General features: G+C 33.7%; 1 protein-coding gene across 1 annotated transcript in view; it reads right to left on the bottom strand.

Moving 5' to 3' along the window:
• SHISA9 (shisa family member 9) overlaps positions 1–25,392 on the bottom strand; it is a 600,301-nt gene extending 574,909 nt beyond the window's left edge. The window contains exon 1 of the mRNA XM_053694408.1: positions 25,055–25,392. Coding sequence (XP_053550383.1) covers positions 25,055–25,377 — 323 coding nt within the window. The 5' untranslated portion in view covers positions 25,378–25,392. The remainder of the gene's footprint in view (positions 1–25,054) is intronic.
• Between the last annotated feature and the right edge of the window lie 211 nt (positions 25,393–25,603).

Below are 25,603 nucleotides of genomic sequence, written 5' to 3'. Positions count from 1 at the left end.
ATAATGAAAGTATACCACAAAGGTTTTTAACTACATATAATTAAACATTTTATATTATTATCTCATGCTGAATAATATTTCTTTAAATGGACATTAAACTCATCCTGCTAAAAAAAGGGCTTTGCAATGCAAGGTGTGTTAAAAGACTCCTTTAGCTGTTTCTTTTATAACACTAAAGACAAGATTTCCAAAAACACGTCATCATGGAGAGAAATCACCATCTTATTTTATTGAGCACTATGCTGTTATATAAGTGTATATCTCATATACTGAATGTTACGGATCTCTTCTTAATGAAATACACAATTCTTAAAGGGACATGAAACCCATAGTTTTTCTTTCATGATTCAGATAGACAATACAATTTTAAACAACTTTCTCATTTACGTATATTATCTAATTTTCTTCATTCTCTTGATATCCTTTGCTGAAAAGCATATCTAGATAGGCTCTGTAGCTGCTGATTGGTGGCTGCACATAGATGCCTCGTGTGATTGGCTCACTCATGTGCATTCCTATTCATTCAACAAAGCATATCTGAAGAGTGAAGCAAATTAGATAATAAAAGTAAAATAGAAAGTTGTTTAAAATTAGATTCTCTACCTTAATCACAAAGGAACATTTTTGGGTTTAATGTCCCTTTAAGATAAAAAATGCCTTTCATTCCCTGAGGGGGTGCATTTGTGTATCATCTACGTATCGGTGCAATATTGGCAGTAGTTCAAATGCACATTAAAAGTTATCAATTCAGTAGTGATTCTTTCAAACTGAAGTATTTTTGCAAACAAATGTAAAAATACATCAAATAATATTCAGATTGTTTTAGTGCATTTTTAAAATAATACTAATATGTCCCTTTAAATTGAAAATTGAAGAATAACAATAATAAAACAATTAAGGTCAGAAACATGCATTTAAAAATGTAATACAGTTTAAAATAGCATCTATAAGATGCAACATACAAGAAATTAATGTTATTGTGTGTTTAACCATAAACAATATGTCAGAAAATCTTAACTATTATTTATAATATTCTAAATATCGGAAAGTCTGAAAAATATAATCTGCTTCTAGCATAGACCTGCTCACAGTCACTAACTAATATCTAAACTTCATTCAACACAATTATTAACAAAGATAATTGATTATTATTATTATTATGTACTTGAGCAAATATCAGGTGTCACTATATACAAATAATTATATACAAAAGACCAACTTCATGTCTGTTTCCTATAGTCACGCATCTGTGCCAAGCTCCCACCTCAGTGAACAGTTTTACGTGGTACAGAGTCCTGGGACAAATGTATTATGGGACAGGAGGCCAAAAAACAGTACTGTCCCAGGAAAATCAAGACAGTATGGAGTTTTAAAGGGACAGTCTACACCAAAATTGTTATTGTTTTAAAAGATAGATAATCCCTTTATTACCCATTCCCCAGTTTTGCATAACCAACGCAGTTATATTAATATACATTGTACCTCTGTGATTACCTTGTATCTAAGCATCTTCTGACAGCCCCCTGGTCACATGACATTTTAGTTATTATCTATTGAGTTGCATTTAGTATTGTGTTGTGCTAACTCTTAATTCACAACCCGGGCATGAACATATTGTTATCTATATCTATATGGCCCACATGAACTAGCACTCTTCTGTTGTGAAAAGCAAATTAAAAATCATTCAGATAAGAGGCAGCCTTCAAGGGGTTAGACATTAGCATATGAGTCTACCTAGGTTTAGCTTTCAACTACCAAGAGAACAAAGCACATATGTTGATAAAAGGAAATTGGAAACTTGTTTAAAATTACATGTCCTATCTGAATAATGAAAGATTAATTTTGACTAGACTGTCCCTTTTTAGAATTTAATTTGAAAAATATAATTTTAAACATATGTTTTTTGGGGGGGGTTTAATTAGCGTAACAAAATAAGCAGCAATTGTGCTGTAAAATTATCTGTGTTGCTTGTAATTCTAACCAAAAGTTTTAGCAATTACTCTAAACAGCCACAGTACTATGAACCTGGAACATAATGCCATTTTACATTTTAACAATTCTCAACAATACTTTTATTTTCCAAGAAAAAAACAAAAGGGCACTGCTCCTCACAGCAGATCTATAAAGTAAGCAATGGCTGTGAATGTGTTGGTATTACGCTATAAGACCTTCCTCTAAAACACACAAAAAGTTGTTAAATACATCCACATTTTATACGCTCTTTTATCAATGTACATTTAATTAAAGGGATACAAAATCACATGCAGCAATTTGTCACTGTATTTAATATGTTGCCATTGTTTGTAATAAAATGATAGTTCCTTTTGTATTTATTTCATTCTAATATCAGAATGTTTTGCCCTTCCCAGGTGTAGATCTTGGAACACAAGAAGAAGCTGATTGTTGTGTACACAGATTTGTCCATTTAACCCACTGACAGCAATACAGAACAGCAACGTATGGCTAAGCATCACATTGTAGCTCTGTTGGGCAGACAAGGGCAAAACCACTGCAAATAATTATATTGTGCCCCAGCCTGACAGAAGCTCCCTAGTGAGAGTTTAACTTTGTGTTTAACCCATTTGTGGATCAGTAATGTAAAATGAGACACTCTCATGACTTAGAACATGTATTTGTTTTATTTAGAACGTCCCTTTTATCTAAAAGCAGGGAATGAATGTAATTGTACAACTGATTCCTAGCAACCCATTGCTGACTGGCTGTTAATGACAATTCATACACCTCTGTTGGATGACAGTAACACATCTCTATGCTGATTTAATTAGTTCGTTAACATCAGCTTTTTTTTTTTTTTCAAAAACAAAAAACCCATATTTAAAAAAAAAAAACTATTTTAAATGCAACAAAAAAAATAATGTAATTTCATTTTAAATAGGAAAAAGAATGATCAAACTATTGATAACTTGAATTAGAGGCTAGTGATGAATGGTTTTAAAAACATAAAATGTATAAAGTGATTTAGTAAAGTTCAGAGTAAAACATTTGGGAAAGAAATAAAATAACAGAAGGCAGACATTTAATTTCACATTGGAGAATAGGCAATTTGTATATAATTTCCAAAATTAACATTTTACAGGTAGGGAACATATGCAGCAGAAATGCGGGAGAGGAATTTAAAGGGACATTAAAACTAAACAGGGACACTAAACCCAAATGTTTAGTGCAATAGAACAGTGTTTTTCAACCAGTGTGCCGTGGCACACTAGTGTGCCGTGAGAGATCCTCAGGTGTGCCACGGCAGACTGACAACAGTGTGACATTTTTTAAACTTTACTCCCAGTGCAGGGGTAGTTTGTAGGAGGCATGGCATAACAGCACAATACATACAGTATGTGTGTGTTTGTGTGTATGTGTATATATATATATGCTGTATTAGGCTACAATGTGTGATTTTTTTTTAAATTTTGGGATGGTGGTGTGCCACAGGATTTTTTAATGTAAAAAAGTTTGCCACGGCAAAAAAAAAGGTTAAAAACCACTGCAATAGAACATGCAATTTTAAGCAACTTTCAAATTTACTCCTATTACCAATTTTTCTTCATTCTCTTTCTATCTTTATTTTAAAAAGCAGGAATGTAAAGTTTAGGAGCCGGCCCATTTTAGGTTTAGCACCCTGGATAGCGCTTGCTTATTGGTGGCTACATTTTAGTGCGTTATTTTTTTACATTTTTAACCTCTTAAGGACATATGATGGCATTTTTCAGTCATAAAACAATTGAGCAAACTGAAAGCTGTGTCCTTAAAGGGTTAAGTACCTTTAAATTATATTTGACCTTCAGATTAGTATCATAGTTCAGATTATTATATTATTTCTGAGTATTTGTTTGGTTGTTTGTAACAAAACTATCCAGATGAAATTAATACAATTGTATTATTTTTTTACATAAAATATAGATACCTTAAAAGGACAGTAAAGTCAAAATGAAACTTTCATGATTCAGATAGTGAATGCAATTTTAAACAACTTTTTAATTTACTTTTTTCATCAGATATACTTTGTTCTCTTGGTATTTCTTTGTTGAATGCTAAAGCTAGGTATGCTCATAAACTGAGTTCTAAGCCTCATATCTCAGTTCATTTTAGTTGCTTTTCATAGCTAGACTGTGCTAGTTTATGTGTGCCGTATAGATAGGGTAACCATATTGCCACTTTTAAAAGGGACACATGAAAAATACATATGTCAGAGTTCTTATACAAAACATTTCTTTAAATATCCCTGAAAACAGCCCTGGCATATGTATTTTTCATAAGTGTCCATTTTTAAATCGGCAATATGGTCACCCTACGTATAGATAACACTGTTGTGGAGTTATTTATGAGTCAGCACTAATTGGCTGAAATGCATGTCTGTCAAAAGAAAAACTTATAGTAATATAACATTGTTGGTTATGCAAAACTGGGGAATGGGTAGTATAGGGATTATCTATCTTTTTAAACAATACAAATGCTGATGTAGACTGTCCCTTTAAGTTAAGACTACACTCATTTTGTCTGGAACTATAATTGTAACAATAATAGGGGTGAATGGTCTCTGCCAGACCAGGACACTGTCTTTATAAAATACAGCTTGGTTCTCAGACCAGCTCTATAGCATGTGATAGAATTGTACCACTGGACTTCCCTGTCAGAACCAGGCAAGACCACACAAAAGAACTACCTCTAAGAGCCGTACACTTAGCTTGGGGTGACACACTCTACATAAAACACAAAATATGTATACAGGAACCAATACCAGCACAAAATATTACTAAGGAAAAGAAAGGGGAGTCTGGGGGACATCTGCCGCCAACTCCAAATATGCTGTCCCATCAAGATATGTGAAATATATGCAAAATATAGCCCAAGCACCTGTTATTAATGTAGCTCTACAGATTCAGGGGCCGATTTATCAAATGTCTGTCCGACATGATCCGATCAGCGGATCATGTCCGACAGACATCGCTGAATGTGGACAGCATTACGCTCTCCGCATTCAGCATTGCACAAGCAGTTCTGGTGAACTGCTAGTGCAACGCTTACCCCCTGTAGATTTGTGGCAAATCGGCCGCCAGCAGGGGGTGTCAATCAACCCCATCATATTGGATTGGGTTGATTTTAGGCGATGTCTGTCCGCCGCCTCAGAGCAGGCGGACAGGTTATGGAGCAACAGTGAAGGCTCGCCAGAAACACGGGGCATCAAGTTCCATAAGGCGCTTGATAAATCGACCCCTCAATGTTTTTAAGTAAATATAACTTAAATCGTATCTCGGAAATGCACACGACTTAAAATCTTTGTCTAGATTACTCAATATAATATGTTTGATTTAAAATTGTAAAAATGTGTTTTCACAACTAATTTCACAGCAAAGTACTCAAAATATTAAAGTAAGTTAACTAACAATAATTCATTTGTTGACAATTATACAATTTGTGCTTTAAAATTACAACCCAACAGAAATATTTTTATCAGTGTAACAGCACTTTCAAAAAGCACAATCCTACCTACTGACTTGCTATGTTTAGGGCTTAAAAACTTTAGCAAATATCAGCCATAAAATGTTTAGAAAGAAATATTTGTATCCAAATTGGATTGTATCTCCTGCAACAATGTATCTTCTGAGATCAATTTTAAATTGATATAAATATTTATGACCAATGCAGGCCTACTGCTGTTTAACAATAGTGGATCTACTTTAAAATGTACCCTTGGTCTGCTAGTGACTGACATTGGTTATAAATTAAACTTTTTTAATAGACTCTTTTTGTGCTGAGCAAAGTCAGTTAAAAGAAATATGTAAGACTGGAGTTTGAACAAAGTCAGATACTTTTTTTAAATATTTGAAACCATGAGTTAGACCTGCATTTGGGCAACTTTTTTCCAAAGGAAAAGCCAGCTGTCTTTTGCACGACAAACTCTTTGTTTTTTTGTTTTTTTTTATGCTTTTTATTTTAAAACAGAACTTATCAGTGCTGAAGTCTAAAACCAATAAACCTCTCCATATTCACCTTAAAGGGACAGTCTACACCAGAATTGTTATTGTTTAAAAAGATAGATAATGCCTTTACTACCCATTCCCAAGCTTTGCACAACCAACATTGTTATATTAATATACTTTATAACCTCAAAATGTCTGCCTGTTTCTAAGCCACTATAGACAGCCTCTTATCACATGCTTTTGTATTTGCTGTTCACAACAGGAGACTGCTAGTTCATGTGAGCCATATAGATAACATTGTGCTAACGCCCGTGGGTTGTGGCAGACACTGCACTAATTGGATAAAATGCAAATCAATAGATAAAAGGCTTAGATACAAAGTAATCACAGAGGTAAAAAGTATATTAATATAAAAGTGTTAGTTATGCAAAACTGGGGAATAGGTAATAAAGGGATTATCTATCTTTTTAAACAATAAAACATTTGGAGTAGACTGTCCCTTTAAAGACACATAAAACTCCAAATGTTTCTCTCATGATTCAGATAAAACATACCATTTTAAAAAAACTTTCCAATTGACTTCTATTAACAAATGTTCTTCATTTTCTTGTTATCCTTTGTTGAAAAGCAGGAAGGTAAGCTCAGGAGTGTGCACATGTCTGCAGTACGGCAGCAGTTTTACAGAAATGTTATACATTAGCAAGAACACTAGATGGCAGCAGTTTTACAGAAATGTTATACATTAGCAAGAACACTATCTGGCAGCAGTTTTACAGAAATGTTATACATTAGCAAGAACACTAGATGGCAGCAGTTTTACAGAAATGTTATACATTAGCAAGAACACTAGATGGCAGCACTTTTACAGAAATGTTATACATTAGCAAGAACACTAGATGGCAGCAATTTTACAGAAATGTTATACATTAGTAAGAACACTAGATGGCAGCACTATTTCCTGTCATGTAGTGCTCTAGACCAGTGTTTTTCAACCAGTGTGCCGTGGCACACTAGTGTGCCATGAGAGATCCTCAGGTGTGCCACGGCAGACTGACAACAGTGTGACATATTTTTTAAACTTTGCTTGTTTTTTACTCCCAGTGCAGGGGTAGTTTGTAGGAGGCATGGCATAACAGCACAATACATACAGTATGTGTGTGTTTGTGTGTATGTGTATATATATATATGCTGTATTAGGCTACAATGTGTGATTTTTTTTAAATTTTGGGATGGTGGTGTGCCACAGGATTTTTTAATTTAAAAAAGTGTGCCACGGCAAAAAAAAGGTTAAAAATCACTGCTCTAGACGTGTGCATGTCACCTATAGCTTTAAGGTTTATTCTTTTTACAGGTATATTAATGTCTATTGTTTTTTTAAAAAAAAAAAAAAAACATTATTGTAGATAATTAAGTTTATCTTATACGGTAGCTGCTACCTTGCAAAAAAGTGAATCCTAAATAGTACCTTTTAATACAAAGAAAATGCTGAGACAGCGCTAATAAGTATAATAATATAAACTGATTCAAATGATTTTAAAATATTTATTATACAAAAGAAAATAAACAATAATTGTAATGTACATCACTATAAAAAGTAGTTATTACAATAAAAAACAAGTGATACTTGCACTGATACAAACTACAGTCCACAACACAGCCGGTACGTCCTCCAAAAATCTACTACACGTTTCAAGGAAAAAATACTCTTCATCAGGTGGAACAAAGAACAAAGAAAATTTGATAATAGAAGTGAATTGAAAACTTTTTTTAAATTTTATTCTCTATCTGAATCATCAAAGACAAATCGACTGAAATAATAATTTCCACCACACATACAATTGTTACAAATGTCAGTAGCTTTTCAGTTATATAATTTGCTCTTCCTGGCTTTAAAGGGATATGAAACCCCAAATGTTTCTTTCACAATTCAAATAGAACGTACGGTTTTAAACATATTAATAATTTACTTGTATTATACATTTTTCTTCATTCTCTTTTGTTGAAAAGCAGGTATTGCGTAAGCTTAGGAGTCAGCCCATTTTCGGAGCAGGATATGGCAGCAGTTTTGTAAGAATGTTATCAATTTGCAAGAGCACTAGAGGGCAGCAGTTTTGTAAGAATGTTATCCATTTGTAAGAGCACTAGAGGGCAGCAGTTTTGTAAGAATGTTATCCATTTGTAAGAGCACTAGAGGGCAGCAGTTTTGTAAGAATGTTATCCATTTGTAAGAGCACTAGAGGGCAGCAGTTTTGTAAGAATATTATCCATTTGTAAGAGCACTAGAGGGCAGCACTATTTCCTGCCATGTAGTGCTACAGATACTACCTAGGTATCTCTTCAACACAGAATATCATGGGAACAAAGCAAATTTGATTGTGAACGTAAATTGTAAATTTTTCAAATGGTATATTTTGTCTAAATCACAAAATACATTTTTGGGTTTAATGTCCCTTTAAAGTGCCACTATATTAGAATATGTAACTTTGTAAAAAGCATGTTGTCTCTTGCACCTACGCATGTGCCAGGGGTGAATACTTGTGCATGGGGCTGACACAGGGACGTATTTAGGTGTTGTGCTGCCCTAGGCACTCAAAATTCTGCTGCCCCCACCCCACCACAGGTTTAAGGCCTTTTTTTAGACATAATATTTTTGGGGCAGGGTGTAAAAAATTAAAAAAATAATGTCTTTTTAAGTATATATATATATATATATACTGTGTATATATATATATATATATTAAGACATTATTTTGCAAGTCACATGATTAAAGTGTTTATATCGGAAAAAAAATACTTCACTGTATGATAGTTTGTCAGTAGGTAGTTGTTTAACCTTAAACATCTTCTTTGGTGATTGACAGTTATTTAAGCAAAATATCTGCTTGCATAAATATGTAATGAATATACAAACTGGCCTTTAAAAGTACTTAAAAAATACAACAGTAGTTATGATAGGTTTAGGAATTGTATCCTAGGGGATAAAGTCACATGATACAATCATAATAAAGTATATACTTGTATTGTTTCTGAATGTATTACATGCATACAACATATTTTCAGTTGTGTTTTAAGTCACATAGTTGTATAGATTCAGCAATAAATACTTATTCTTTGCATGTATGACAGATAGACAAACAGTAAATGTACAAGTATTTAGTGACTAATCCGTTTAAGTATTTTAATGCCTAATGAAGATGTATTGAAGAGAAAAAGGCATATGCTGTTTCACAGTGGTCACACTGCATTGTGTAGTCTGTGTGAGTCTCAATCACGCGGTGGAGCCAGGAAGAATACCGCATTCCCTCTCAGTCCAGGCCAGGCTGCGCAAGTGAGCTCCGCCTCCACTGTCACCCCGTCATGCGCACCCACATACAATCCCATAGGATAGCAATAGCCGGGCCACCCATTTAAGTCATTTGTAATTGGTTGATTTAGCCACATGGCCCTGAGTTCAGTAGAATGGCCCTAGGGACTAAAAATTCTGCTGCCCCTTAAAAATCTGCTGCCCTAGCACCAGCCTCATTGGCCTATGCCTTAATACGCCCCTGGGCTGACAGTATCTGGATAGGATGGCAGACGTTTAGCACCAGGGCCATGGAAATAAGGATCTTTTCAACATCTAGAAATATTTAGAAGAAAAAAAAGGTATCACATGTATAGAGTGATTTATTGAAAAATAAACTAAAAATTATTTGAGAAATAAAATATTATACTATAATATCTTGTTAATATGAAGCTGGGACTCTTGTTAATATGAAGCTGTGGTTCCATCAGTTAATTAATAATTATTATTAAAGGGACACTCAGGTCAAATTAAACTTTCATGATTCCAATAGAGCAGCAATTTCAAACAACTTTCTTATTTACTTTTATTAAAAAAAAATGTGCAGTCTTTTTATATTTACACTTTTTGAGTCACCAGCTCCTACTGAGCATGTGCAGGAGTTCACAGAATATACGTATATGTATTTGTGATTGACTGATCATTGTCACATGGTACAGGGGGACTGGAAATAGACAAGACTTTGAAATTTGTTAGAAAACATTCTACTACTACTAGTTCAGAGTAAATGCTATTGTGTTGTCTTTTTTATCATGTATTTGTTGATTAAGCAAATCAACTGTATTTACTGGTCCTTTAATCTATTTCCCCTATTGGGATGAGTTTACACTATAGCAATGTGATCTGAAAAACCAATAACTTTAGTTGTATACAAAATTGTTGTACATCTTTGTCCTTTACAAATTTCCTGACCTATTCCCCTTGCCGGCTCAGATTTGTCTCATTTCTGTTACTGGTATGTAAGTAGATAATATTTTAATGTTAAAAAAAAAAACATTGGCTAAAATGAATATTCTAATAGAAAATATACATGCTGTAATTTATTAGCATTAGTAATCCTAGATAACTAAGTTTATCTAAAGATTAACAAATGATTTATCTGTAAAAATCAGGGCCCGACTGGATATAAAAAGCAGCCCTGGAAAATTTGGAGACCAGCCCTATTTTCCATTGACTCAGTATAATGCGCACAACCCATTTTTGCTAAAGAAGATTACTGGGATACTCATTCCCCCAATATTTTATATCAGAATTATATTATTTTGTATTAAAAAAAGTGCCTAATTGTGGATATTTAGGCACCGTCTAAATTGTAGTGTTGCAGCCCACCGGGAAATCTCCTGGTATCCTGGTAGGCCAATTTGGCCTTGGTAAATATCCCCATAAATTCAACAGTTTTAACAATACTTTTTTAATGATTGAAATTACCAGACATTGTCCCTCAAGAGATGTCCGGTTTCTACTGATCACAATCAAATTGATGATAATCATCTACACATTTATAGCCATTTTCACTTTTTCAAATTCAACAGCTAAGAGTAGTTGCTAAATCCCCAAACAACATATTAACAGCTATTTCCTGCTTGATTGATTACACTTGAAAAGCCTCAGTAAGCACTTTTACAGCAATAAAAACTTAGCACAAACAATAACACAACAAATACACATGACCACTACACCCATAATGCACCTGTTCTAATCCCCTAGAAAGGCTTATGCACATATTTGAAAGATTGTGTAACATAGGTTAATTGCACGTGTCACCTATTAGCATCACTGCATAGTATATATTAGATTAATCAACATACAGATGTTTCATCTGTGCTCAACTAAAGGGACAATAAACTTAGCATTTAATTCCCCATAAAGACAACACTTTGCAATGTACTTTATTTATTTTGCTTGCTCTCCCTGTAAAGTACATTTGAAAATTATGTATGTAATTAATCAGACGAAAGGAGATAAGATAAACAACACCGAAGATGATTATCAATGGGTATGTACTTGGATTGCAAAGCAATTAAAATTTACCTAGAAAAGTTTTTTTAAAATTTGCATGCAGGTCTCTTGCAGTGTGTTGATTCATTTCTGCCGCATATGTAACAATTGCCTTTAATGTTTCTATTAATTGGACAGTCTATTAAAAACTGAAATGCGCCATTTTGGATAGAAGCATTTTTTTTTTTAAAATATACACATATTAGCAAATATATTTGTAGTAAAAGCTATTAAGGCTTCAGAGCTTTCACAGGTGCACATAGAGTATTTGCCTCTATTTAAAACTGTGTTTCAGTTTTGGGTGCTCCTATTTTGAATTAGGAGCTAATTATCTCTACAACTACTGAACAGATTTAGGGGTCGATTTATCAAAGGCTTTGCAAGCCTTTCGACCCCCTACGACTGCAGGTTTTCACAAGAGAGCCTGCACGCCGTATTTAACAACCAGCGGTCATCAGACTGCAGCTTTCCTAATCTTGTGCCACCACTAAGGTGGCAAATGGCAATCTCCCCGGTCTCGTCTGACCGGCTAGATTGATAGCTCTGCCAGTGCATGATTGGCTGTGCGCAGGCAGGGGGGCGGCATTGCAAGTGAGTGCAAAATAGCACTGGCGTGCAATGCTGAATTCCGCCTAAGTAATTCAGTCCACCAGAGGCGAGCAGCGGCGGACAGGGAAACGTATGTATGCCCCTGTCCGCCGCAGATTGATAAATGGACCCCTTACTCTGATCAAGTAAAAAAAAAATTTATGGGAGGTGTGTCTAAAATACCTCATAGCACTATATTGCAAATGTGTGCAGGGAAAATCCTGTTTTATTAGTTCAGCGAGGAAATAAAACAATGTACTTTTGAAACAAACTGAACTATGTTCATTTCCAGTAGAAGATACAAATTTGTTTCACTAGCTCCTGCGCAGATTTCCAAGATGCAAAACCTTTTCCCAGTAAAGATCAATAACGTACTCAGCAGATGTCTAAAGCACAATACTTTTTCCTAGCAAAGATCAATAATGTACTCTACAGATAACTAAAGGTAATTGTATGGTTCAAATACAGATATATAAACTATATCACATACAGCAGTACAGTATGTGACTGTCTACTAGTCCTGGTTCAGTTCCCTAAGCTTCAGCACCAGATAGGGTTGCCAACTTTTTTGCAAAACATAAGGGAGATGGAGTCAACACATTTTACGCAGGAAATACAAAAAAAAATATACAGTAGTTATTGATTAAAAAACACTTTATTTTATGTTTTGATACAATTTGTTACAACAAATCGTATTCAATCAAACAGTCTAACAGTCTAACAAAGTGTGAGGCGGCCTCCCCAGGGGGCGCTAGAGCATATTAGAGGAGGCGCGGGAGAAGTGACACTTTCTACTATCCGATGGTAACCACAAGCTGCAGATGACTTTAGCAAAAGATAAAACAGTTTTAAGAGCCAACAAGGACACTTGCCATGAATGGGGGGTGGGGGGCAGGATGTGGGTGGATGAAAGGCACTGCAGTAAAAATCATTCAGACACTGCGTTGTATTTGATGTCTTGAAATGAGTAAAGCTCTGTTTTGGTTAAGCAAACTCAGCTCTTGAGATCTGTGTGTGACCCCTGGATCAGATGTAAATTCTACAAATTAAAACTAATAATATATAATACAATTTTCTTTAAGGAGAAAAAATAAAGTAACTTCTATGGGGGGGCTGTCTTGTAAATGTTGTCATAGGGGAGGCCAACCGCCCAAGATGTTGAAAACCGCGGGTCTAGCTTAATACATTCAACAACCTTCTGCAAATCTGTGAATTCTATTTCTCATTTAAAGCACAATGGGAGTAAAGACATTAAACTGTCTGATACATCCCAATTATTAACTAAATAAGAGAACAAGAGTACAGTAGTAACTAAATAAGAGTAAAGTAGTAACTTAATAATAGTACAGGAGTACAGTAGTAGTAACTAAATAAGAGCAAAAAAGTACAGTTGTAACTAAGAGTACAGTAGTAACTAAATAAGAGTACAAGAGTAACTAAATAAGAGTACAAGAGTACAATGGTAGCTAAATAAGAACACAGGAGTACAGTAGTAACTAAATAAGAGTACAAGAGTACAGTAGTAGATAAATAAAAACACGAGTACAGTAGTAACTAAATAAGAGTACACTAGTAACTAAATAAGAGTACAAGAGTACAGTAGTAACTGAATAAGAGTACTAGAGCACAATAAGTAACTAAATAACAGTACACGAGTACAATAGTAAGTGAATAGTAGTACAAGAGTACAGTAGTAGCTAAATAACAGTACAAGAGTACAATAATAACTAAATAACAGTACAAGAGTACAGTAGTAGCTAAATAACAGTACAAGAGTACAATAATAACTAAATAACAGTACAAGAGTACAGTAGTAACTAAATAACAGTACAAGAGTACAATTAGTAACTAAATACCAGTACAAGAGTGCAATAGTAACTAAATAACAGTACAAGAGTACAATTAGTAACTAAATAAGAGTACAAGAGTACAATTAGTAACTAAATACCAGTACAAAAGTACAATTAGTAACTAAATAAGAGTACAAGAGTACAGTAGTAACTAAATAACAGTACAAGAGTACAATTAGTAACTAAATACCAGTACAAGAGTACAATAGTAACTAATTAACAGTACAAGAGTACAATTAGTAACTACATAACAGTACAAGAGTACAGTAGTAACTAAATACCAGTACAAGAGTACAATAGTAACTAAATAACAGTACAAGAGTACAATTAGTAACTAAATACCAGTACAAAAGTACAATTAGTAACTAAATACCAGTACAAAAGAACAATTAGTAACTAAATAACAGTACAAAAGTACAATTAGTAACTAAATAACAGTACAAGAGTACAATTAGTAACTAAATACCAGTACAAGAGTACAATAGTAACAAAATAACAGTACAAGAGTACAATTAGTAACTAAATAACAGTACAAGAGTACAGTAGTAACTAAATAAGAGTACAGGGGTACAACTAGTAACTAAATACCAGTACAAGAGTACAGTAGTAACTAAATAAGAGTACAAGGGTACAATTAGTAACTAAATACCAGAACAAGAGTACAGTAGTAACTAAATAACAGTACAAGAGTACAATAGTAACTAAATAACAGTACAAGAGTACAGTAGTAACTAAATACCAGTACAAGAGTACAGTAGTAACTAAATAACAGTACAAGAGTACAATTAGTAACTACATAAGAGTACAAGAGTACAGTAGTAACTAAATAAGAGTACAAAAGTACAATTAGTAACTAAATAAGAGTACAAGGGTACAATTAGTAACTAAATAAGAGTACAAGAGTACATTTAGTAACTAAATAAGAGTACAAGGGTACAATTAGTAACTAAATACCAGAACAAGAGTACAGTAGTAACTAAATAACAGTACAAGAGTACACTAGTAACTAAATAACAGTACAAGAGTACAGTAGTAACTAAATAACAGTACAAGAGTACAGTAGTAACTAAATAACAGTACAAGAGTACAATTAGTAACTAAATAAGAGTACAAGGGTACAATTAGTAACTAAATAAGAGTACAAGAGTACATTTAGTAACTAAATAAGAGTACAAGGGTACAATTAGTAACTAAATACCAGAACAAGAGTACAGTAGTAACTAAATAACAGTACAAGAGTACAATAGTAACTAAATAACAGTACAAGAGTACAGTAGTAAATAAATACCAGTACAAGAGTACAGTAGTAACTAAATAACAGTACAAGAGTACAATTAGTAACTACATAAGAGTACAAGAGTACAGTAGTAACTAAATAAGAGTACAAAAGTACAATTAGTAACTAAATAACAGTACAAGAGTACAATTAGTAACTAAATAAGAGTACAAGAATACAATTTGTAACTAAATAACAGAACAAGAGTACAATAGTAACTAAATAACAGTACAAGAGTACAATAGTAACTAAATAACAGTACTCGGGTACCAGGTTACCATAAGTAACTAAATAACAGTACAAGAGTACAGTAGTAACTAAATAACAGTACAAGAGTACAGTAGTAACTAAATACCAGTACAAGAGTACAGTAGTAACTAAATAACAGTACAAGAGTACAATTAGTAACTAAATACCAGTACAAGAGTGCAATAGTAACTAAATAACAGTACAAGAGTACAATTAGTAACTAAATAAGAGTACAAGAGTACAATTAGTAACTAAATACCAGTACAAAAGTACAATTAGTAACTAAATAAGAGTACAAGAGTACAGTAGTAACTAAATAACAGTACAAGAGTACAATTAGTAACTAAATACCAGTACAAGAGTACAATAGTAACTAATTAACAGTACAAGAGTACAATTAGTAACTACATAACAGTACAAGAGTACAGTAGTAACTAAATACCAGTACAAGAGTACAATAGTAACTAAATAACAGTACAAGAGTACAATTAGTAACTAAATACCAGTACAAAAGTACAATTAGTAACTAAATACCAGTACAAAAGAACAATTAGTAACTAAATAACAGTACAAAAGTACAATTAGTAACTAAATAACAGTACAAGAGTACAATTAGTAACTAAATACCAGTACAAGAGTACAATAGTAACAAAATAACAGTACAAGAGTACAATTAGTAACTAAATAACAGTACAAGAGTACAGTAGTAACTAAATAAGAGTACAGGGGTACAACTAGTAACTAAATACCAGTACAAGAGTACAGTAGTAACTAAATAAGAGTACAAGGGTACAATTAGTAACTAAATACCAGAACAAGAGTACAGTAGTAACTAAATAACAGTACAAGAGTACAATAGTAACTAAATAACAGTACAAGAGTACAGTAGTAACTAAATACCAGTACAAGAGTACAGTAGTAACTAAATAACAGTACAAGAGTACAATTAGTAACTACATAAGAGTACAAGAGTACAGTAGTAACTAAATAAGAGTACAAAAGTACAATTAGTAACTAAATAAGAGTACAAGGGTACAATTAGTAACTAAATAAGAGTACAAGAGTACATTTAGTAACTAAATAAGAGTACAAGGGTACAATTAGTAACTAAATACCAGAACAAGAGTACAGTAGTAACTAAATAACAGTACAAGAGTACAATAGTAACTAAATAACAGTACAAGAGTACAGTAGTAACTAAATAACAGTACAAGAGTACAGTAGTAACTAAATAACAGTACAAGAGTACAATTAGTAACTAAATAAGAGTACAAGGGTACAATTAGTAACTAAATAAGAGTACAAGAGTACATTTAGTAACTAAATAAGAGTACAAGGGTACAATTAGTAACTAAATACCAGAACAAGAGTACAGTAGTAACTAAATAACAGTACAAGAGTACAATAGTAACTAAATAACAGTACAAGAGTACAGTAGTAACTAAATACCAGTACAAGAGTACAGTAGTAACTAAATAACAGTACAAGAGTACAATTAGTAACTACATAAGAGTACAAGAGTACAGTAGTAACTAAATAAGAGTACAAAAGTACAATTAGTAACTAAATAACAGTACAAGAGTACAATTAGTAACTAAATAAGAGTACAAAAATACAATTTGTAACTAAATAACAGAACAAGAGTACAATAGTAACTAAATAACAGTACAAGAGTACAATAGTAACTAAATAACAGTACTCGGGTACCAGGTTACCATAAGTAACTAAATAACAGTACAAGAGTACAGTAGTAACTAAATAACAGTACAAGAGTACAGTAGTAACTAAATACCAGTACAAGAGTACAGTAGTAACTAAATAACAGTACAAGAGTACAATTAGTAACTAAATACCAGTACAAGAGTGCAATAGTAACTAAATAACAGTACAAGAGTACAATTAGTAACTAAATAAGAGTACAAGAGTACAATTAGTAACTAAATACCAGTACAAAAGTACAATTAGTAACTAAATAAGAGTACAAGAATACAATTTGTAACTAAATAACAGAACAAGAGTACAATAGTAACTAAATAACAGTACAAGAGTACAATAGTAACTAAATAACAGTACTCGGGTACCAGGTTACCATAAGTAACTAAATAACAGTACAAGAGTACAGTAGTAACTAAATAACAGTACAAGAGTACAGTAGTAACTAAATACCAGTACAAGAGTACAGTAGTAACTAAATAACAGTACAAGAGTACAATTAGTAACTAAATACCAGTACAAGAGTACAGTAGTAACTAAATAACAGTACAAGAGTACAATTAGTAACTAAACAAGAGTACAAGAGTACAGTAGTAACTAAATAAGAGTACAAAAGTACAATTAGTAACTAAATAACAGTACAAGAGTACAATTAGTAACTAAATAAGAGTACAAGGGTACAATTAGTAACTAAATAAGAGTACAAGAGTACATTTAGTAACTAAATAAGAGTACAAGGGTACAATTAGTAACTAAATACCAGAACAAGAGTACAGTAGTAACTAAATAACAGTACAAGAGTACAATAGTAACTAAATAACAGTACAAGAGTACAGTAGTAACTAAATACCAGTACAAGAGTACAGTAGTAACTAAATAACAGTACAAGAGTACAATTAGTAACTACATAAGAGTACAAGAGTACAGTAGTAACTAAATAAGAGTACAAAAGTACAATTAGTAACTAAATAACAGTACAAGAGTACAATTAGTAACTAAATAAGAGTACAAGAATACAATTTGTAACTAAATAACAGAACAAGAGTACAATAGTAACTAAATAACAGTACAAGAGTACAATAGTAACTAAATAACAGTACTCGGGTACCAGGTTACCATAAGTAACTAAATAACAGTACAAGAGTACAGTAGTAACTAAATAACAGTACAAGAGTACAGTAGTAACTAAATACCAGTACAAGAGTACAGTAGTAACTAAATAACAGTACAAGAGTACAATTAGTAACTAAACAAGAGTACAAGAGTACAGTAGTAACTAAATAAGAGTACAAAAGTACAATTAGTAACTAAATAACAGTACAAGAGTACAATTAGTAACTAAATAAGAGTACAAGAGTACAATTTGTAACTAAATAACAGTACAAGAGTACAATAGTAACTAAATAACAGTACTCGGGTACCAAGGTACCTTAAGTAACTAAATAACAGTACAAGAGTACAGTAGTAACTAAATAAGAGTACAAAAGTACAATTAGTAACTAAATAAGAGTACAAGAGTACAATTGTAACTAAATAAGAGTACAAGAGTACAATTTGTAACTAAATAACAGTACAAGAGTACAATAGTAACTAAATAACAGTACAAGAGTACAGTAGTAACTAAATAACAGTACGAAAGTACAATTAGTAACTAAATAACAGTACAAGAGTACAATAGTAACTAAATAAGAGTACAAGAGTACAATTTGTAATAACAGTACAAGAGTACAATAGTAGCTAAATAACAGTACAAGAGTACAATAGTAACTAAATAACAGTACTCGGGTACCAGGGTACCATAAGTAACTAAATAACAGTACAAGAGTACAGTAGTAACTAAATAACAGTACAAGAGTACAGTAGTAACTAAATAACAGTACAAGTGTACAATAGTAACTAAATAACAGTACAAGTGTACAATAGTAACTAAATAACAGTACAAGAGTACAATAGTAACTAAATAACAGTACTCGGGTACCAGGGTGCCATAAGTAACTAAATAACAGTACAAGAGTACAGTAGTAACTAAATAACAGTACAAGAGTATAGTAGTAACTAAATAAAAGTACAAGAGTACAATTAATAACTAAATAGCAGTACAAGAGTACAATAGTAACAAAATAACAGTACAAAAGTACAATAATTAACTAAATAAGAGTACAAGAGTACAATAATAACTAAATAACAGTAAAAGAGTACAGAAGTAAGTAAGAGTACAAGAGAAACTAAATAAGAGTACAAGAGTAACTAAATAAGAATATAAGAGTACAATACTAACTAAATATGAGTACAATGATGACATAGTAACTAAATAAGAGTAAAAGAGTACAGTAGTAACTAAATAAGAGTACAATAGTACAGTAGTAACTAATAAGAGTACAAGAGTACATTTAGTAACTAAATAAGAGTACAAGAGTACAGTAGTAACTAAATAAGAGTACTAGAGTACAATAATAGATAAATTAGAGTACTAGAGTACAGTTAGTAACTAAATAAGAGTACACATGTTCAATAGTAACTAAATAAGAGTAAAATAGTACAGTATTAGCTAAATAAGAGTACAAGAGTACAGTAGTAACTAAATAAGAGTACTAGAGTACAATAGTAACTAAATAAGAGTACAAGAGTACAGTAGTAACAAAATAAGAGCACAAAAATACAGTGTTATATGTGTGAAATTAAGGTTTTTAAATGTTGTAAAAAAAATAAGGGAGGAACATGATCTAAGAACAGTTAAATAAGGGAACTTGGGAGACTAAAAACAGATTGGGCAAATAAGGGGCATTCCTTTAAATAAGGAAGAGATTACAACCCTAGCACCATATACCTAATATTCTACACTTAGATACTGTAGATGCTGTACCAAGCTCTAAGATCATTGGCCATTAATATCACTACATAACACATCTCCTGTGAGATGCTAATCCACTGATACCAGCACAAGTCTCTGATGCCCCCTATCCTGTTATACATTCCTGAGGGGTGCTAAGCACATTCATTCATACCTGCAGCAGTGCCAATTCATAGTCACCTGCCTTAAATTGCCATTGTATTGAAAATAATTACATAATGAATTAGCACATGCAATTTTTTCCACTACTTACTGCAGAATTCTGTGTGTTTAACCCACACAAAGGGGTTAAACACATAAGTACATTTCCACTTGGGAGCTGCAAGCACTGCAGCTCCCTAACTAAACAAAGCCAACGACTGGCAGGATTTTATGACTGAAGTTCTCTGCAGTTTTAGAGCTGGGCTTTATCTGTGTGTTTAATATATTTACAAGGATTTATCAAGCAGCGGATGCTGCAATCTACCCCCATAGTTTCAAGTTCCCCTGAAACTGAAGTTAAGAAGCAGCGGTCTTAAGATCGCTGCTCCTTAACTCTTCCACCACCTCTGAGGTGGAGTACAGCAATCATGATTGACATCCCCTGCTAACAGCTGATTGGCCTCGAATGTGCAGGGGGCGGTATATTGCACAAGCATTTTACGAGAAATGCTTGTGCGTATGCTGTCGGCATTTATCGATGTCCGCCGGCACAATGATAAATTGGCCCCCTAGTGTTCCTCAGTGAGTAGTGCAACAATTACATGTGATAACAAATTAGACCTTATATTGTTGTGCTACAATATCCCTATAAGTTTTCAGACTAGTATTTTTTTTACATGTTCAGCTCTCTACACAAGAGAAGCAGAGACATAAATATGGGACAGGAGGGATGTAAAACAAATATACCGTACTGGCACTCTTATAGTCAATTTTGTGCACCTAGAAATATTATGTCTCAAATCAGCCCTGCTAGAGAGCTCCCAATGCTACTTATAGGCCCCTTTTATAAGGCAATGATAAGAACATACTCTTTATACCATAACCCTCTGGTTATTAAAGGTAAGAAGCCCCAGTGGCACCTCATGTCACTCATCTGAATAATGTATTTATGTGTGAAAAGGAAAACAATTTGTCAGTACAGCAATACAAGCAGCACAATTGACTGATGGGAAACTAAAAGCCAGAAACGTGCAGAAGACCCAGAGTGTGCCTAACTGGGACTGTTCAGTAGCACAAGTTCCACAAGCAATGACAGATACCTGCCTGATGCACTGCTCGTGCACTAGAGATAAGTAAGGTACATATTTATGTTTGGATTACTAGTACTTGAAAAATATGCTTGCAGGCCCAGAGAGCGTGAAATACAACATGGTCCTTTGTGTGAAATCCCTAGATAAGCCGGATCTAATACTGCCCTCACCCAGCTATGATAATGTGCAATATCAAACATATATAGAGAAAGTGAAGAAGTAAACCAGATAGAAAATAACTGATTTAACTCTTCACATCCAGTAGAGACAATGACCATTGCAAGTATAGCTCAATCAAACTGGTTCCATATATCCATACACACACACAATGCAATATACATGCACACAATGCAATATACACACACAATGCAATACACACAATGCAATACACACCCACAATGCAATATACACGCACATAATGCAATATACATGCACACAATGCAATATATACACACACAATGCAATACACACACAATGCAATACACACAAACACTATGCAATACACATATACATGCACACACACAATTCAATACACACAAACACTATGCAATACACATATGCATGCACACACACAATTCAATACACACAAACACTATGCAATACACATATACATACACACACAATTCAATACACACAAACACTATGCAATACACACATACATACACACACAATGCAATACACACAAACACTATGCAATATACACATACATACACAAATACATACACACACACAATGCAATACACACAAACACTATGCAATACACACATACATACACACAATGCAATACACACAAACAATATGCAATACACACATGCACACACACAATGCAATACACACAAACAATATGCAATACACACATACATACCCACAATGCAATACACACAAACATTGTGCAATGCACACATACATACCCACAATGCAATACACACAAACACTGTGCAATACACACATGCATACCCACAATGCAATACACACAAACACTGTGCAATACTCACACACACACACAATGCAATACACACAAACACTATGCAATAAAAACATACATACACACACAATGCAATATACACATATATACACACACAAACACATACATGCTCACAAAGATATGCACACACACACAAATTTGCATACATACTCACATACACACAGATATACACACATACAACCTGTTATATAAGACTTTCTAGAAAAGGTTGTGTTGATCACTTGCATAACTATTTATATAAAATAATCCATTTGTATTTCAAATCACACCTGAATCATAACATTTAGGCTAGGAAATCAAAGTCATTTATCACACTGTGCAAAAGGTACAACTTCCCAGGGGGCAGGTAAATAATCTAAAGAGGAAATCAATAGATCTATTTTAATTGATGTAGAAAGAATAAGAAAAACACTTTGCAGATAGATGATCCTCACATACTATAAATAAATAATTCAATTAAACTTAACATTATTTTATGCATTTTGATATGGTCGTGTGCTACTACATACAGACATATAATAGTACATAATATTTACATGGAATATATATATATATATATATATATATATATAGCTATATATATAATTAAATGTTATACAAGCGTGTGTATCTATGCACACAATATAACATAATTCATTACAATATAAAATAAAATGTATAAATATTTTCTTTATGTAATTAAAATAATGGTGATCATGGTATAAATGATATACACACAGTCATTTATACAACACTAATCACACATATATTTATAGATACATACATAAAACAAACTTTGTGCTTCATTGTAAATAAAATAAAAGCTAAACTTATTCTTGTAAAATTTCTCCATCTGCTATCTTGTGTCTGATATTTACATAATGATTCAGATAGAAAAGTTACAATTATGTTCTGTCTTCATGTTAAAACTGACACAATCTGAATACAGAGAGGCTTGTGAAAGATGGGCTTTTGTCCCAAATTGTCAAAATGCCCAGTGCCCACACATCTCTCCCTCTTCTCTTTTCTTCTCCTCCTCTCTCTATTTCTTTCTTTCTCTGTCTCTCTTCTCTCTACCTCTCTCTCTCTCCCTCTCTCTTTCTCCCTCTCTCTTTCTTGCTTTCTCTGTCTCTGTCTGTCTTTTTTTCAGTATTTGAATACCTTACTTCCTTCAGCATTACTTTAATTAGCTATTTTACTAATTAGTCTTATCCTGCAAGTTCCCTTCCCCTCTCTCTTCTTTGTCTTCCTGATATTTTTCCTGCCATTTCTTGATGTCATTGTATTATTTAATTCCTTCTCTTCCATGCCATTCACTTCCTCTTACTGTCATTTTATCAGTTCGTTCCTTACTTCCATGCCATTTACTTCCCCTTCCTGACATTTTATCACTTAATTCTTTCTCTTCCATGCCATTCACTTCCCCTTTCTGTCATTTTTAGTAGTTAATTCCTACCCTTCCCTTCAGTTAATTTCCCCTTTTATCACTTCATTCTTTCTTTTCTTTGCCATTCACTTCCCCTTCCTGTCATTTTATCACTTTATTAATTCCCTTCTCTGCCATTCACTTCCCCTTCCTGACATTTTATCACTAAATTCCTTCACTTTCCTGCCATTCATGTCCCCTTCCTGCCATGTTATTACTTCATTCCGTCTCTTCCATGGCATTTATTTCCCCTTCCTGTCATGTTATCACATCCTTCCTTCTCTTCCCTGCCATTCATTCTCCCTTCCTGTTATTTTATCTCTTCATTCCTTCTCTTCCTTGCTGTTCATTTCCCCTTCCTGTCATTTTATCACTTCATTCCTTCTCTTCCCTGCCATTCATTTCCCCTTCCTGCCATGATATCACTTCATTCCTTCTCTTCCCTGCCATTCATTCCCCCTTCCTGTAATTTTATCACTTAATTCCTTCTCTTCCCTGCCATTCAATTCCCCTTCCTGCCATGTTATCACTTCATTCCTTCTCTTCCCTGCAATCATTTCCCCTTCCTGACCTTCTATGACTTTATTCCTTCTCATTTTTTCTTTCTTCTTTCCTACCCTATAGCTCTCACACGCTCTCCTTTTCCTCACATCTCTCTACTTCATTCTTTGCGTTAGTCCCCTCCTCTCCTTAGTAAAACTCCCACCTCCTTATCACCTACCACATCCTCAGCTGGACAATAACCTAGAATATATGAGCAACTGTCCCTTATTACCATCACACCGATAAATACCCATCTGGTACTTCTGGTTCCAAATTATAGACCTAATATGAATTGTATTCATAATTATATAGCATTTTATCCCACAATGCAGAATTAAAAAAATGGGACTTACCTTTTAAATATATGAGAGTGACCTACTTCCACACAAGTATACAGGTGTTTCTGTCCTCCTATTTATACAATATAGTCAAAGTGCTGTTAATAATTGCCTGTATGTTTATAAAGTATGGTAATGTGACATTCTGCAGATAGTGGTGTGGGGGCGGTTTGTTTATATAGTAACCAGATCAAATGCAGGAGAAAAATATACTGGACAACTGACCTAAATAAATTGGACGGTTGCAAATGTTCTTTTTACTTTGGATATTATTTTATCATTTATATTACAGTGAATTATTTGTTAGATTGTGTTAAGTGACTGTTAAAAGGTGGCTTGTTTACTGTTTCTATATTAAGATACAATATATATATATTCAAAACGAGTTTAATACTGATTAGCTATATTTATATCATTTAAATACTTTGGATACGCAAGGGTTAACTAGGCTAGCTCAAACAATAACATCGGCTGAAATGTAAATTGCGTTACCTTGGACAGAAATTGAAAAATACCGAAAAATGACAACTGATCGTGACAGAATGTGGTGACCTACCTATACAGATTGTGGATTTTCTGGACCTGGTGAAAGGTAAAGTGGTTAACCCCTTGGCTTCTACAGAGGGTTTGGTAGAGTATCCTTGAAAAGGTAGCCAAGGACCAAGGGTATCAATGCCTTTTGGGTGGGTATACTGCAAGCAAAGACATTTCTTCACACGCTAAAATAATAAGATCTAAATACCTTACCTTGACATGTTTTCCCTCTGAGGTCTGTGAGCCTTTTCTAGTCCCAACTTGGTGAAAATCCCAACAAGAACCATGACGGCCACTACTCCACATATAATGTAGACAATCAAATTAGTTTTATCCCTAGTTGGGTCATTCAGTGGATCGTCAATCTTTGGGGTGGACTTGCCTTGGTTCACCCAGACTGGTCTCTCATAGTTAGTGCAGACACTTTGATCCAGTCTTGAATCTCTGAACTTACAACAGTATCTGAAGCCACATGTGCCACAGCAATACAGAAATTCCCCCACGCTGCAGTTAAATGAAGGGTCCCATTGCCCCATGACATCATAGTACCCCAAGCATCCCTCAGCAGTCTGAGGAGGTTCTGATGACAGTTGGTCCCCATTGTTGGAAAGGTTTACATCGGAAACCACCACGGTACTTCCAAAATGTTGTCCACCTTTGCCCTGTGCCCAGCAGACAAAAGTAAAGAGGTCTGCTAACAAGCAATACAAAGCAGCCCTGATGGACTTCATGGTAAACAACTGTCTCCCTTTAGCTTAAGAA

This window comes from Bombina bombina, chromosome 11, assembly GCF_027579735.1.
Source record: "Bombina bombina isolate aBomBom1 chromosome 11, aBomBom1.pri, whole genome shotgun sequence".
Classification (NCBI taxonomy): Eukaryota; Metazoa; Chordata; class Amphibia; order Anura; family Bombinatoridae; genus Bombina; species Bombina bombina.
The sequence above is the reverse complement of the archived record's forward strand: the minus strand, read 5'-3'. Positions and strand labels throughout refer to the sequence as shown.